Source organism: Xenopus tropicalis, chromosome 3 (genome assembly GCF_000004195.4).
Source record: "Xenopus tropicalis strain Nigerian chromosome 3, UCB_Xtro_10.0, whole genome shotgun sequence".
Classification (NCBI taxonomy): Eukaryota; Metazoa; Chordata; class Amphibia; order Anura; family Pipidae; genus Xenopus; species Xenopus tropicalis.
Genome location: NC_030679.2, coordinates 103,961,342 through 103,975,493, shown reverse-complemented (window position 1 = coordinate 103,975,493; position 14,152 = coordinate 103,961,342). Strand labels below are relative to the sequence as shown.

The 14,152-nt window shown below is 45.3% G+C and overlaps 1 protein-coding gene across 3 annotated transcripts in view; it reads left to right on the top strand.

The window, feature by feature from the left end:
* Positions 1-14,152, top strand: part of cep152 (centrosomal protein 152kDa) — a 42,542-nt gene that overhangs the window by 16,239 nt on the left and 12,151 nt on the right. Inside the window, exons 15-20 of one of the 3 annotated variants that reach the window (XM_004912602.4) lie at positions 893-1,023; positions 1,391-1,519; positions 2,160-2,295; positions 2,535-2,726; positions 13,299-13,568; positions 13,821-13,952. In XM_004912602.4, the coding sequence (XP_004912659.2) occupies positions 893-1,023; positions 1,391-1,519; positions 2,160-2,295; positions 2,535-2,726; positions 13,299-13,568; positions 13,821-13,952 (990 nt within the window). The remainder of the gene's footprint in view (positions 1-892; positions 1,024-1,390; positions 1,520-2,159; positions 2,296-2,534; positions 2,727-13,298; positions 13,569-13,820; positions 13,953-14,152) is intronic. The other 2 variants (XM_004912603.4, XM_002936564.5) reach the window with 2 other exon arrangements.

Genomic DNA, 14,152 nt, shown 5'->3' with positions numbered 1-14,152 from the left:
GATATGGTAAGAACTGCTAGACTGTTTCAAAATCTGAAGGACCTTAGATGTACAGTTTCTTTGCATCAGGGGCTAGTGCCCTGATCATTATCTATAGTGGGAGGGATTTCTGTCACAAAAGATTATACAGTGAGAAAAGCGGCTACACCCCTCCGTGCTTACACGCATTATACAATTTTAGGTCATTACCCAAGGTAGGAAAATGTAAACTCCAGACCTGTATATAGATGAACTACTGTAAAATCACTCCCAGACAGCTGGTGACTGTCAAAAACATTTGACGATAGCAGATAATTTCCAAGCTACCTAAAGGAAAATAGAGGGGAGTCTGGGACAGTCATTATGCACTTGTCTGCCTAGTTACTGTTATTGCTTGTGGGACTTCTATCTTCACTCCAAGGCATTTCAACTAAGCACCAGGTCCTAAACATTAGGCACCAGCCCTGTGTAATTTGTAGCAAGCATCATGGAGTGATTTTTCCAGTGGTTATCCAGTGGCCTTGGCCGATGCATACACAGTATGGCTTTTCCCTTTGGTCAGCGCGAAGAAGAAAGTACCAGGTAGAAGATCATTCTGTGGTGCTTACTGAAAAGTACCCCTGGCCGGTGCAGTTTTCTGCTAGTTTTTTTTGCACCACAAAGCTGATTCCTGGACCCCAATGTAATAACCTGAGAAAAATTTTGACAAAATGTGATAGGGCTTGTTTGTAAAGTACTTCTGCCTACTTTTTAGGTGAAATTATATATTATCTGGGTGATCTGTCAGCTTTAACATTTTTCTGTGTGCGGCAAGGCTCAACCAGTTCTAATTTTTTGTCTTAAGTATCCGATAACCGCCAGAACTATTCTGTTTCTGTTCTGAGATCTTAAAGGTTTTTGCTTTATATTGTAGAAATATTTGCTACACATTAAAGAGCTTACAGCAAATGAGGAGAAACTGAAGGTTGCTAACCAAGAACTCTGCAATGAAATGAGAGGGATGATACAGGACTTTGATCGAGATAAAAAGGAAGCTATTGAAAGGTTATCACTTCTTTTATTGTGTCATCTGCCTTTCTGACCCTAGCATACGCAATATTTCAGATTTTGTTTTCTACAAAAGCACTTGCCAGCCTTAAAATATATACCATGATCTTGTGATATATGTACCTTTCAGGCCAATTTGTCCGAAAAGGGTGCCTATATTCTTATTGTAATTTTTTAGTTTGTGTTTTTTCTTCTCCTTTTGTTGGTATCTAAAATATTGTCAGAGAAATGCATATGTCAGAAAATAGTTTAGCTGATTACCACTACAGAGCTGACAAAGATGAATGAATAAATGAAGTTCTTTAACGTTTTCAGACCTGCTGTCTGTTATGCGCTCCCTCTTCAAAATGTTGTTTTGTTACAGATGTGAGAGGACATATGAGCAACATAATGAAGATATAAAGGTCCATTTACTAAAAGAGCTGTATGAAAAGTTTGAATCTGAAAAGGAACAACTTTCCCAGGATTATGAGGAAAAAATGACTCGGCTACAGTAAGCACTAGATTATATCTGTAAATTCAATTACTGATTCATCTACTGTCTTTCTTGAAACTGATCAGTGCAATACTTGGGTGACAGCACTGGTTGTCTCTCGCACACTTGTGTGCTTCACACTCACTCAAACATAGAGTAAACGATTACAAGCAATAAACTCATATAAAGCACTTCTGTTATGTTTTAGGAACTTAAATCAGAAGTAGCTTATCTTTATGTTCATGTTTAGAACATTATAGAATGGCTTTCATGTTTTTATTTTTTATTGTTTATTTGTCTTACTATTCAGCCTCTTTCAAGCTTACACATGGTGTTTATTGACCACAGCAGCCAAAAACCCATTGCTCTGTGAGGCTGCAACTTATTGTACATTTTCATTGCTTATATTTTTATTCAGGCCCTCTTCAGTATATTTCCCAATCTCCCCTTTAAAGGTTTTGCTCATTTGCACTGAGCAAACTTCCAGAGCTGCCACCAGCATCCACCCTAACTCCATCATTTCATATTGAGCTATGGAATTTTAATATGTGTTTTTGTAAGAGTTGTCTGTCATGTGGCCTTTGCCGCTCTGGCCATACTATCATTATTTTAGATTAACTTTAGATTCTTTAGACTTTTTTTTTTTTTTTTGTTTAAGAACACAGATGAATGAAATGCACAATGAAATGACCGCAGTGCAAGAGTGTTACATAACACTCTGTAAAGAGAAAGATGCATTGGAAGATAACACGAAAGAACACCTTAAAAAACAGCTTCAAAAGAGTGAAGAAGAGGTATTGTTGTTTATTAGAGTATTGTGTGAATATAAACCATTGTAGGGCTCTCATTACAAAAAGTAAAACATCAGCTTAGGGTTAACATGCACAAATGAACAGGGTAGTATTCACTGAGATCTTTATTAAAACTCGTGGGGGGGGGGCAAGATGTATGCATGCTCATGGAAAAATTAAACTGGGGAAAAAATGGAACTATATAAAATATCTACTATTGGTTATTTATTGTGTGATTGTAGTTCAGCGAAAAGTCTGCAAAAGAAACACAAAAGTCTTTGCAGATGCTTAAAGATGAATTGGAAGAAAACCACAAATCTGCCATGTTAGAAGCAAAGGCTCAGTGGCAGAGAGAAAAAGAACTGGAGTTCCAGAAGCAAAGTGAGGTTCAGATTGCACTGTTAAAGGAAAACTGCAGAAAAGAGCAGCTACAGGTAACTAAAAATATTATGGGTGCGGCCAGTTCACTAGCATGGAAACTATCTCAAAATCCACAGTAAGATTGAAATAATGGGCAAGTCACTGGTTTTTAGAAGAAAATCCTAAAATTGCTTATGTGACAAAAACTCAATGTTTTTAAAGGAACAGTAACACTAAAAAATGAAAGAGCTTTAAAGTAATAAAAATATAATGCACTGTTGCCCTACACTGGTAAAACTGGTGTGTTTGCTACAGTAACACTACTATAATTGATATAATAAGCTGCTGTGTAGCCACGGGGGCAGCCATTCAAGCTGGAAAAAGGAGAAAAGGCACAGGTTACATAACAGATAACAGATAAATTCTGTAGAATACAATAGTGTTTTATCTGTTATCTGCTATGTGCCTGTGCCTTTTCTCCTTTGAATGGCGGCCCCCATGGCTACATAGCAGCTTATTTATATAAATTAAAGTAAACACACAACTTTTACCAGTGCAGGGCAGCAGCACATTATATTTTAGTTACTTTTATACACTTTCATTTTTTGGTGTTACTGTTCCTTTAACCATCTGAATTGACATAAGGATGTGGTGTGACAAAGCATGCGTAACTTCAGCAGTGCCGAGGGTTGGATATGCCTTGCTGTGTGCAAATTCAAGCCCTGCCTTAATACCACACACTTGCTTTGTGGCTTTGCTACCTTGTCTACCACCATTTCAGTGTTGCATTCTGTACAGGAAAGCAAGTGGAGAGAATGTTAACATGGGCTACAAATCTGCATGTAGGTGGTATTTACACCTTATTCATTCACTAGGGACATCTTTTGCAAGATTTTGCTATATTTTTTATTTTTTTTTTTAACACTAGGCAAGCTTATAATTATCTAAGTCAGTGCTGTCCAACTGGCGGCCCGCGACCCCCCTCTGTGTGGCCCCCCACCTGTCTGGCTGCTTTGATGGCTTACCTTTGAGTAAGCTTTAAATGGTATCAGTACTGAGATTAACTGGCCCCCTGCATGGTTCTCACCTCAGATTCAGGCTGTAATCCCTCTGTGTTGTTTAAAAATGTAATCCCCTGTGTTTTTCACACCTTTTAATACCTGCATTGTTCACCCCCTGCAGTGTTCACACCTCAGGCTCAGACTGTAATCACCCCCATTGTTCACTTCTTCACACCTCAGACATAGGTACTGTAGGCACATACAGCCAGCATAGGGCAGGTAGAGTATGGCACACACAGGCAGCATAGGTCAGGGAGGGTATGGCACACACAGGAAGGGTAGGGCAGGCAGAGTATGGCACACACAGGCAGGGTAGGGCAGGCAGAGTATGGCACACACAGACAGCATAGGACAGGCAGAGTGCTGCCTGTGTGTGCCATACTCTGCTTGCCCTATGCTGCTTGTGGGAGGTGAACCTGGCAGGGGTTTGTTGTGGGAGTTTGTTAGCAGTTGGAAATAGCCATTAAATGGTCCCTAAGGTGTGTAATTATGTACTGGGGGTTGCTCTGCTATCCACAGGGGAGGAGGAGGCATATGGAATTTAAGGGTATATCTTCATATGACATAATTCTTTAACATATGAATGATGGTTGATATCCCCACAGTAAGGACCAAGCATTTGGGATTTTGCTGTGCTACCACCATTGTGATAAAATATTTGTGGTTTGAAGTGGGTGTGGTTTCAAAATGGGGAGTGGTCAAAACTGGCTTCCATTAGCGGCCCTCCACTATGTATGCTAGAGAAATTCCGGCCCTCGGCACCGTAGAAGTTGGACAGCACTGATCTAAGTAGATGTGTTCTATTCTTTAATCACCATTACAAATATAGTTAAGAAATTACAAAGTAACACATTTACAAATGAAGTGTTTCTAAAATTACTATTTTGTTACATTCTTTTTCCTGGAAGAAAAGCTGCTGTGTCTTTGCACATTCTTATGCTCCTTGTCAGCAATTTTTTTTTTTTTTATTGTTTAAAACAACATACACAAAAACAAAAACACCAAGAGAAAAAAAAAAATAGAGAAAAAGAAATAAAAAGGGAGGGAGGTTATATATAACTGGTTACAGTATTGCGGTAACATATTAAACGTTTCAGTTGTGTTATGGCAAAAGTAATATAATAAAATAGGTTGGTTGGTATGACAAAGATCTCAATTGTACAGCGCCGGTCCATTTAATTATATTATACTAGGTCTTGCATGTAGTGCAGACGTTTTTAAGTAAGTGACTGTTGCATGAAGGGTCTAGTTAGGAAATTAAGGTAATCTGTATGTGCAGATTGGGGTGTTGCATTTTATGTCAAGGAGCCTTGTCCACCTAGGCCTGCCTAACACCATGGGCTCCAAATTTTCTCAAATTTCTTTTTGGAACCTCTGGCTAGCAAAGTAAGTTTAATGAGGGGCAAAACTTGATTTATCAGGGTAATCCAGTTTTGAACTGTAGGAGGTTCAGGTCCCATCCAAGCCATTGCAATAATTTTCCTTGCGTAGTATAGGAGTGTTCTATATCTGGTTCTAGCGTGGTTGGTAGTTATTAATTCATCCAGGATTCCCAGTATACACACCTGGGGTGTCAGAATTTTGGGGAATTCTAGTTTGTCTGCTAGGACACATATAACCTCAAACCAAAAGTTGGCTACATGCGGGCACGACCAGGCCATGTGTAAGAAATTTCCTCCTCCATTCCACATCTATGGCATCGTGCATCGGGTTGCGTCCCATGGACCTCAGTCATATAGGCGTGAGATAAAATTGGTGCAGCCATTTAAATTGGACATGTTTATCTATTACTGAAAATAAGTAATAATACCCTCTATCTGTTGCTTTATCCCAGTCTTCCTCTGTAAGATCTGGGACGTTGGACAACCATTTACGGTGTGCTGTTTTGAATGGGGAGGGAGTTATTTATAGTAGAGTTTTATACAGTGTCGATGTAGGTTTGGTTAAAGTGGGGGACCAGAGTGCAGTTTCAAACTGTGTTTGGGAGGTTTGTATGTCAACTCCACCAAACTGCGCTTTAAATACCTGCCTAAATTGGAAGTATCGGAATTGGGAGAGAGTGGGTTCTGCAAGTTTCTCTTTAAAGATCTCATGTTCCCAGTGTAGAGCCATTAAGTGTGTCCTGCAGACGCCTGATCTGTTTGCGTGGCCAGTACAAAAAATCAGGGAACTTATAGAAGTGGGGGAGTCGAGAGTTTGCCCATAAGTGTATATTGGGCGTTAAAGTTGGCGAGTGTTGTGGATACATTTTGAGTGCTAGGTTCCAGGCTGTCCTCGGAGTTGTCATTACCAATGGGAGGTTTTTGTGGTCTGTAGTTGCTCTATATGGGAGATGTCTAAGGCCCTCCACTGACCCTACTGTTACTGCTTGCAGAGTCATATTTGGATTGTATGGGTCGGGGTCAAACCACTATTTAATATAGTGCAACTGGCTAGCTAGGTAGTAAAGGTATAAGTCTGGTAATCCCAGTCCCCCTTCTTTGGTGGGGGGGGGGGGTTAGTTTCTTCCAAGCAATTCTAGGGGTTTTGCCTCCCCATGTAAAATGTATTAGGGTCTGGTTAACGGCTTTGAAAAAGCTTTTGGGGATGTGAATAGGAGAGTTGTGGAATGTATATAGAAAGCGTGGCAGGTAAACCATCTTAAAAATGTTAACTTAGGGGAAGTTTGGACCACATGGGTAGGATATTATTTAAGAAGGATATGATTGGATCAAGGTTTCTTGTCATATAGGTGTTTAGGTCTGGGTGGATTTGGTTTCCCAAGTACTTAAATGAATCTACTGTCATTAAGGGGATTTCTCACACAATAGCTTGGGGGACACAGGGACAACGGGTATAGCTCCACCTGCAGGAGGCAGGACACTAGGTAGGAAGTAATAATAATAAAAGGAATGCTCCTCCCCTTCAGCTATACCCCACAGCGCAGCCAACAGAGACTCAGTTTTTTCTCCTAGTGTTAGGAGGTAGGACCAGGCTCAGAGCCTGCACCTAGGTCAGAAAATCCAGGATTAGCCTGGACACTCGGGGGCTGATCTAAGGCTTCACGATGAGGTATTTTCAGATCCCCCCCAACGCTGGATTCCCTTGGGGCCAATAAGCCGCTTCGGCGCGGGCCACCTGGCAGCTTCCCTACCCTCGCTGAGGGTTAGACGGCCAGCCAAGGGAGCGCTCAGTCTCAGGGTATCGGTACCGATCGGTGCATCGGTAAGTCAGCGCCCCCCCTCCTACTAACCGGAGCGGCGCCAGCGGGACTCTGGGCGCGCACAGACTCCCCTCTATCGACCAACCGGGTTCTTCTAACCCGAAGCGCCGGGGGCCCCATTCCTGCATTTGAAATTGGGCGCGCACAGTCCTGCGCTCCCATTGGCCAATATCTCCTGCTTCTCTGCTCGCGCCCTCCGTCATTTCCGCCCGCCTTCCAGCGCTCTCTCTCTTCGCGCCATTCCTACTCCGTGGCGCAGCTCCTGGGGAGAACGCACCCTACCATTGCGGCTACTCCACTAACAGGCCTTGGCACAGCAGGTATCGCTCTACCTGTAGGTAGGTGGACTCTCTTCCCCCTTGCTATAGCCTGCAGCGCAGTCAGTTCTGGGGCACTTCTGAGGCAAATATGGCGGAGGGCAGCAAACAGCAGCTATTCCCCCGGGGCTCAGCCTCTTTGGCTAGTGTTAAGTTCTTGGCCTGTGCCCAATGCAAAAAACGTCTGCCCACTGGGCACAAATAACCCATCTGTGAGGTATGCAGGCCCTCTGACACTGCCTCTGCAGCTACTCAGCCCAAAGCCCTGATTTCTGCCGAGCCCTCAGGTTCTGGTACTCCTCAGCCACCAGACCAGGTTCCTCCAGGCCCCCCTGCCACTAACCAGCTTGCCCCTGACTGGGCCCTTCAACTTTCTAGCGGTATTCCCAGACTGGCGGATTCCCTTAACAAGTTATTGGCAAAGTTAGACGCCCCTAGATCCACTTCACACAAGCGTCATGCACCTCCTTCATCTGATGAGGAGAGCGACACTCCATTCACGGCAGATTCCCCCGTCCAACCAGATGCATCCTTAAGTGAGGGTGAACTCTCTGGAGATTCAGATATGTTAGGCGAAGACCTACCCAAATCATCTTCTGAGGAAATTGAGGCTCTTATTTCCTCAGTTTTAGAAACTCTCAATCTAGGGGATTCCTCCAATCCCACTGATGCCTCCAAACTCCTTTTCAAGAGGCACAAGAAACAGTCCGTATGCTTTCCCTCTCACGCGCAATTAGATAATATTGTGCAATCTGAATGGGATAACCCTGAAAGGCGATCCCAGTCCAACAAACGTTTCCAACGTCTCTATCCCTTCCCGCAGGAAACCATGGACACCTGGTCTTCCCCTCCGGTTGTAGATGCTCCGGTGTCGCGCCTTTCCAAAAACACGGCCCTTCCAGTCCCTGATGCGTCCTCCTTTAAGGATGCAATGGACAAAAAAATGGAGGGGTTCTTGCGCTCGGCCTTCTCGGCTTCTGGGACAGCCTTGCGCCCCACCTTCGCCGCTGCTTGGGTCAGCAGGGCAATCCAGTCCTGGTCCCAAACACTTCTGGACAGCATCCTCTCGGGAGTCCCTAGACAGGAACTAGTCCCCATGGTGTCCCAGATCAAAGAGGCTAACTCCTTCATCTGCGAAGCAACCCTTGATGCTGCCCAACTTACCTGTAGGTCCTCGGCCCTCACGGTGGCCGCTCGCAGATCACTTTGGCTCAAACTTTGGTCCGCGGATCTTTCTTCCAAAAAATCTCTGACTTCCCTTCCCTTTAAGGGCAAGCTACTTTTCGGTCCAGAATTGGACAAAATCATAAGCCAGGCCACAGGTGGGAAAAGTACCTTCCTTCCACAGAACAAGTCCCGGCCTTCCTTTCGCAGGGGAAGATTTTTTCGTGGCTCCGGATACAGATCCTCCAAACTATCCGATTCCTCACAATCTTCATCCTCCCGCGGCAAATTCAACAATAAGCCCCGCTCCGCCTGGCAACCCCGGAAACCGATACACAAACAGACTGACAAGTCTACCTCTGCCTGACTATCCGTCCGTCCCCTCGCTGCAAGCTCCAGCGGGTGGAAGGTTGCAGCTTTTCCGTGCACAGTGGCAGACCCACGCCCAAGACTCTTGGGTCTGCGACGTCATAACACGAGGTTACCACCTCGAGTTCACAGCCCCCCCTCCTCACCGCTTTTTCATGTCCCGAACTCCCGGGGACCCACGCCTACTCCAGGCATTTCAGACGGCAATCCAAGACCTACGGACTGCCGCAGTGATATCTCCAGTGCCTCAGGCCGAGAGATTCCAGGGATATTATTCCAACCTGTTCCTCGTTCCCAAGAAGGACGGGTCCTTCCGACCGATCCTCGATCTCAAGGGTATAAAAAAATTTATCCGCTACACCAAATTCAAGATGGAATCTCTGCGATCGGTCATTGCGGCCATGGGACCACAGGAGTTCTTCACCGCGCTGGACGTAAAAGATGCCTATCTTCACGTCCCCATTTCCCCTCGCCACCAGAGATTCTTGCGCTTTGCCTACCGCAACCTCCACTTCCAATTTACGGCTCTGCCGTTCGGCCTCTCTTCCGCCCCTCGCGTCTTCACCAAGATCATGGCAGTCACTGCAGCAGTTATCAGGTCCAAGGGGGTCTCAATCACCCCCTACTTGGACGACCTACTCATAAAAGCTCCGTCCTTCCAGACAGCGCAGGAGCACTTCCAACTGTCCATGGGCATCCTACAGGACTTCGGCTGGAAGATAAATCTTGCCAAATCATCTCTTCGTCCGAACCAGGTGATGACATTCCTAGGACTGACATTCGATACCAGGGCTCAGAGACTCTTCCTTCCCCAAGAGAAGGTGCTTCGCATCCAGGCCCTGGTTCGGCTGCTTCTCTCATTACCTCGACCAACTCTCCGGTTTTGCATGAAGGTACTCGGATCGATGGTGTCCTCCATCGAGGCCGTGCCGTTCGCTCAATTTCACCTCCGGCTCCTACAATGGAACATTCTCTCAGTGTGGCACAGGAACAGGAGCCTCTCCCAACAGACTCTGCTCTCCACAAAGACCAGGGCATCCCTGCGGTGGTGGCTCAACACCACCAATCTCACACGCGGCCGCTCCCTCGCAGATCCTACCTGGCGCATCCTCACGACCGATGCCAGCCTATCCGGCTGGGGAGCAGTCCTGGAGGGACGGATAGCCCAGGGCTCCTGGTCCCATACGCAATCTCTGCTTCCCATCAATATTCTCGAGCTTCGGGCCATCCGCCTCGCCCTGGTCCACTGGCAGACTCTCCTCAAGGGCCAGTCGATCCGCATTCAAACGGACAATGCCACCGCAGTGGCCTATATCAACCACCAGGGCGGGACATGGAGCCATCAAGCCTTCACGGAGACCAGTCACATCCTCAGATGGGCGGAACTTCATCACACCCTTCTCTCGGCCATCTACATTCCCGGCGTAGACAACTGGGAGGCCGACTACCTCAGCCGGCAAACGATGGACCCGGGGGAATGGTCACTCAAGACCAGCGTCTTCCAGACACTCACTCAAAGGTGGGGCACACCAGAGGTGGACCTGATGGCCTCTCGAATAAACCACAAACTACCTCGATACCTGGCGCGATCGAGGGATCCTCGGGCAGAGGCAACGGATGCCATGACAACTCCATGGTCCTTCAGCCTTGCTTACATTTTTCCCCCATTGCCCATGCTTCCTCGAGTCATCAAAAAGATCAAACGGGAAAGGGTGAGGACCATCCTCGTCGCCCCCTTCTGGCCGCGCCGGACCTGGTTCTCAGACCTCCTGTCTCTGTCTCAAGAAGAACCGTGGCATCTACCTCAGGATCCGGACATTCTTTCCCAGGGTCCCTTCCTCCACCCAAACCCAAGGTCTCTGCATTTGACGGCGTGGCTACTGAATCCCTGATTCTTCGGAGAAAAGGGTTCTCAGAACCCGTTATCAAAACACTTCTAGCGGCGCGGAAGCCTGTATCCGCCCTAGCCTACCACAGAGTCTGGAGAATCTACCGGGACTGGTGCTCCCAGGAACACGTCCCCTACCAGACCCTTTCCATTCCAGCCATCCTGAGCTTCCTCCAAGCCGGCCTTGACAAGGGCCTAGCCCTAGGTTCCCTCAAGGCCCAAATATCAGCACTTTCGGTTCTCTTTCAGGAGCGCCTTGCCCTCCTGCCGGACATCAAGACCTTCATGCAGGGCGCCACGCACATCAGAACCCCCTTTCGGCATCCCTGTCCCCCCTGGGACCTTAACCTAGTCCTAACGGCTCTACAAGAGCCCCCCTTTGAGCCCCTCGCCTCCATTCCCCTTGTCTGGCTCACCCGAAAGGTGGTCTTCCTTCTGGCCATCTCATCTGCCCGACGCGTGTCCGAGCTGAGCGCGCTCTCCTGCAAGTCCCCCTTTCTCATCTTCCACCTGGACAAGGCGGTACTGCGTACCGTACCGTCCTTCCTCCCCAAGGTGGTGACCAAGTTTCACATCAACCAGGAACTGACCATTCCTTCCTTCTGCCCCAATCCTAAATCGCCGAAGGAAGTCGCTCTCCACTCATTGGATGCAGTACGTGCTCTCAAATACTACGTCCACCGCACAGCGGAGATCCGCAAGTCTGATGCCCTCCTGGTCATTCCCACGGGCACCCGTCTCGGGCAACCTGCCTCTAAGTCCACCATCTCCCAGTGGCTCAGAGAAACTAGTCGGAGAGCATACATATCCAAGGGAAAACAGGCCCCTCAATTGATCAAGGCCCATTCCACCAGATCTGTCAGTACCTCTTGGGCGTTCAGAAACCAGGCCTCACCTGAGCAGCTGTGCAAAGCTGCCACGTGGACCTCCATACACTCCTTCATTAAGTTCTACAAATTCGACGCCTTTGCTGCATCGGACGCACGCTTTGGACGCAAGGTGCTGCAAGCAGCGGTAGTCTAACTCCGACTCCGCTTCCTGCCCACCTCTTATTCTGTTCAGGGGACTGCTTTGGTATGTCCCCATTGTCCCTGTGTCCCCCAAGCTATTGTGTGAGAAAAGGAGATTTTGTGATACTCACCGTTAAATCTCTTTCTCCTCAATGGCTTGGGGGACACAGGGCTTCCCTCCCCCGGAAGCGGAGTCCTCTTTGCGCCTTCTGCCATGTTATTATGTTACTTTGTTTTAACGGTTATATATGGTTACTCTGGTTACCTCTTTGTTAGACAAAACTGAGTCTCTGTTGGCTGCGCTGTGGGGTATAGCTGAAGGGGAGGAGCATTCCTTTTATTATTATTACTTCCTACCTAGTGTCCTGCCTCCTGCAGGTGGAGCTATACCCGTTGTCCCTGTGTCCCCCAAGCCATTGAGGAGAAAGAGATTTAACGGTGAGTATCACAAAATCTCCTTTTCTTGTGGTAGAGCAGGGAGGGGGGTCGGATCTACACAAATCAAGGCAGATTTATCCCAATTAACTTGCAATCCAGAGAGTTTCCCAAAATGTGTTATGATATTGGCCAGTGTAGTTAATCCTTGTCAGCAATTTTGAGTATTTTGCTTAGTTAGGGATCTGCATACTGACTGTTATTTAATGTTAAGATTTATTTACTGTAAAATAGGAAAAATATATATTATGGCAAGCTTTGCTGTTTGCTTGATGCTTGTCTTGAACTCTCATGAGTCCCATATTATCAGTTCTATACTATTTTGTTTATTGTATCAATGTTTGCTTGTCATTTATTTGACTTGACCTTGTTACCTGAATTGTGAATTTATTCTAATGAAATACTTACTTTAATAAATATGAGTGAACACTTTTTAGAATGTTATTTTACAGGCAGCTAGATTTAATGACCTTTAGGGATCAGAACTGCTATTGGGCTCTGAGTATATGTTGGAGGAACTTAAATGGATACTGTCATGATTTTTATAGTATAATTTTTTATTTCTAAATTACACTGTTTACATAGTAAATAATTCACTCTACCATTTAAAATTTTATTCTTGAACCAATAAATGTATTTTTTTAGTTGTAATATTGGTGTATAGGCAGCCATTGGTGCATTGTGCCTGAGTCTGAGCTTTCAGAAGGAGCCAGCGCTACACAATAGAACTGCTTTCAGGTAACCTGTTGTTTCTCCTGCTCCCATGTAACTGGAAGAGTCCCAAGCCAGACTTGGATTCTTACTGTTGAGTGCTATTCTGATATCTACTGAAAGTTGCTATCTTGCTACCTTCCCATTGTTCTGCTGATCAGCTGCTGCGAGGGGGGGATGCAGGATTCTGCTGGAGAAGCTCTGATGCGTTTTGAAATTTTTTTTTTTTTAGTGACACTATTCGTTTAAAATTCCCGACACTTAGAGGTAATATAAAGCACAAAATGTGGTTGGCCAGTTCAGACCTTCCAGTGCATGTTATGATTATTCCAGAACGTTCCAGAAAAGCTGTACCTTGTAACTGGGTTATTTTATATGTAGACCATGGCATCTTCCTACATTCATTGTGTTCTCTTCAGACTTTTTTATGAATTGTAAATAGGTAGCTTCACATTCCTTTTTAATATATCCACTTTTGTTTTACAAAAGATCACTGCAAAAGCAATTCAAGATGTTGAAAGGGAATGGGAACAAAAACTAAACCGGGCTTTGCAAGATGCCAAGACTAAAAGTCTCCAGAATTTTGAAACTCAGACTACACAGACAGATAAAAGCTTCCTGGCCAAATCTGCCTTAATTGCAGACTGCGTTGATGAGCTAAAGGATAAACTGCAGAATGCTGTGCAAGATAAGGAAAGAGCTGTACGTCAGGCTCAGCTGGAATTGGAAGAGCGCCACCGCGAGGAGATTTCCAAGCAGGTAATTAGGGGGCACTCTTCTAAATCACTGCCTTTGTTTGATTTGAATGACTAATGCCTAACTAACTCCTGATTTTTCATTCAAGTCAACGAGAATTGGGAGCTGCTAGAACATGGGTTTCTTTCCATCAGCCTTAAAGTACTTGTTAGTTTACCTAATTGTGCACATTTAGTAAAGACGCACTTTCAGAATCTGGCTTGCTTAGTTTAATAATAATGGATTCAACAAAACATTTTAAAATTCCCTTTAAAGGTGGAAGTGACTTTAACCAGGGCTTATGGACGATGGCTGCAAGAATTTACCACTTTACCTGAATACAAAGCCCAGCTGAAACTAGAGCAGGAAAAATGGGAGAAAATGAATGAACTTAATGTGGAGAGACAGGTATTTGTTTCTGTTAATATGTGTGTGTTTATATAACACACACATGCAAACAATGGTTAAATATTTTAGCCAACATAAACATTATTAAATAATTTAGGTTATTTATATAAAACTATTAAACATGGATTAAAGAATGTTGTATAGTTAAACATGCTTAAAGTAGGCATGTTCAAGTAAGTTCTAGATAATAAGCAGTCAGT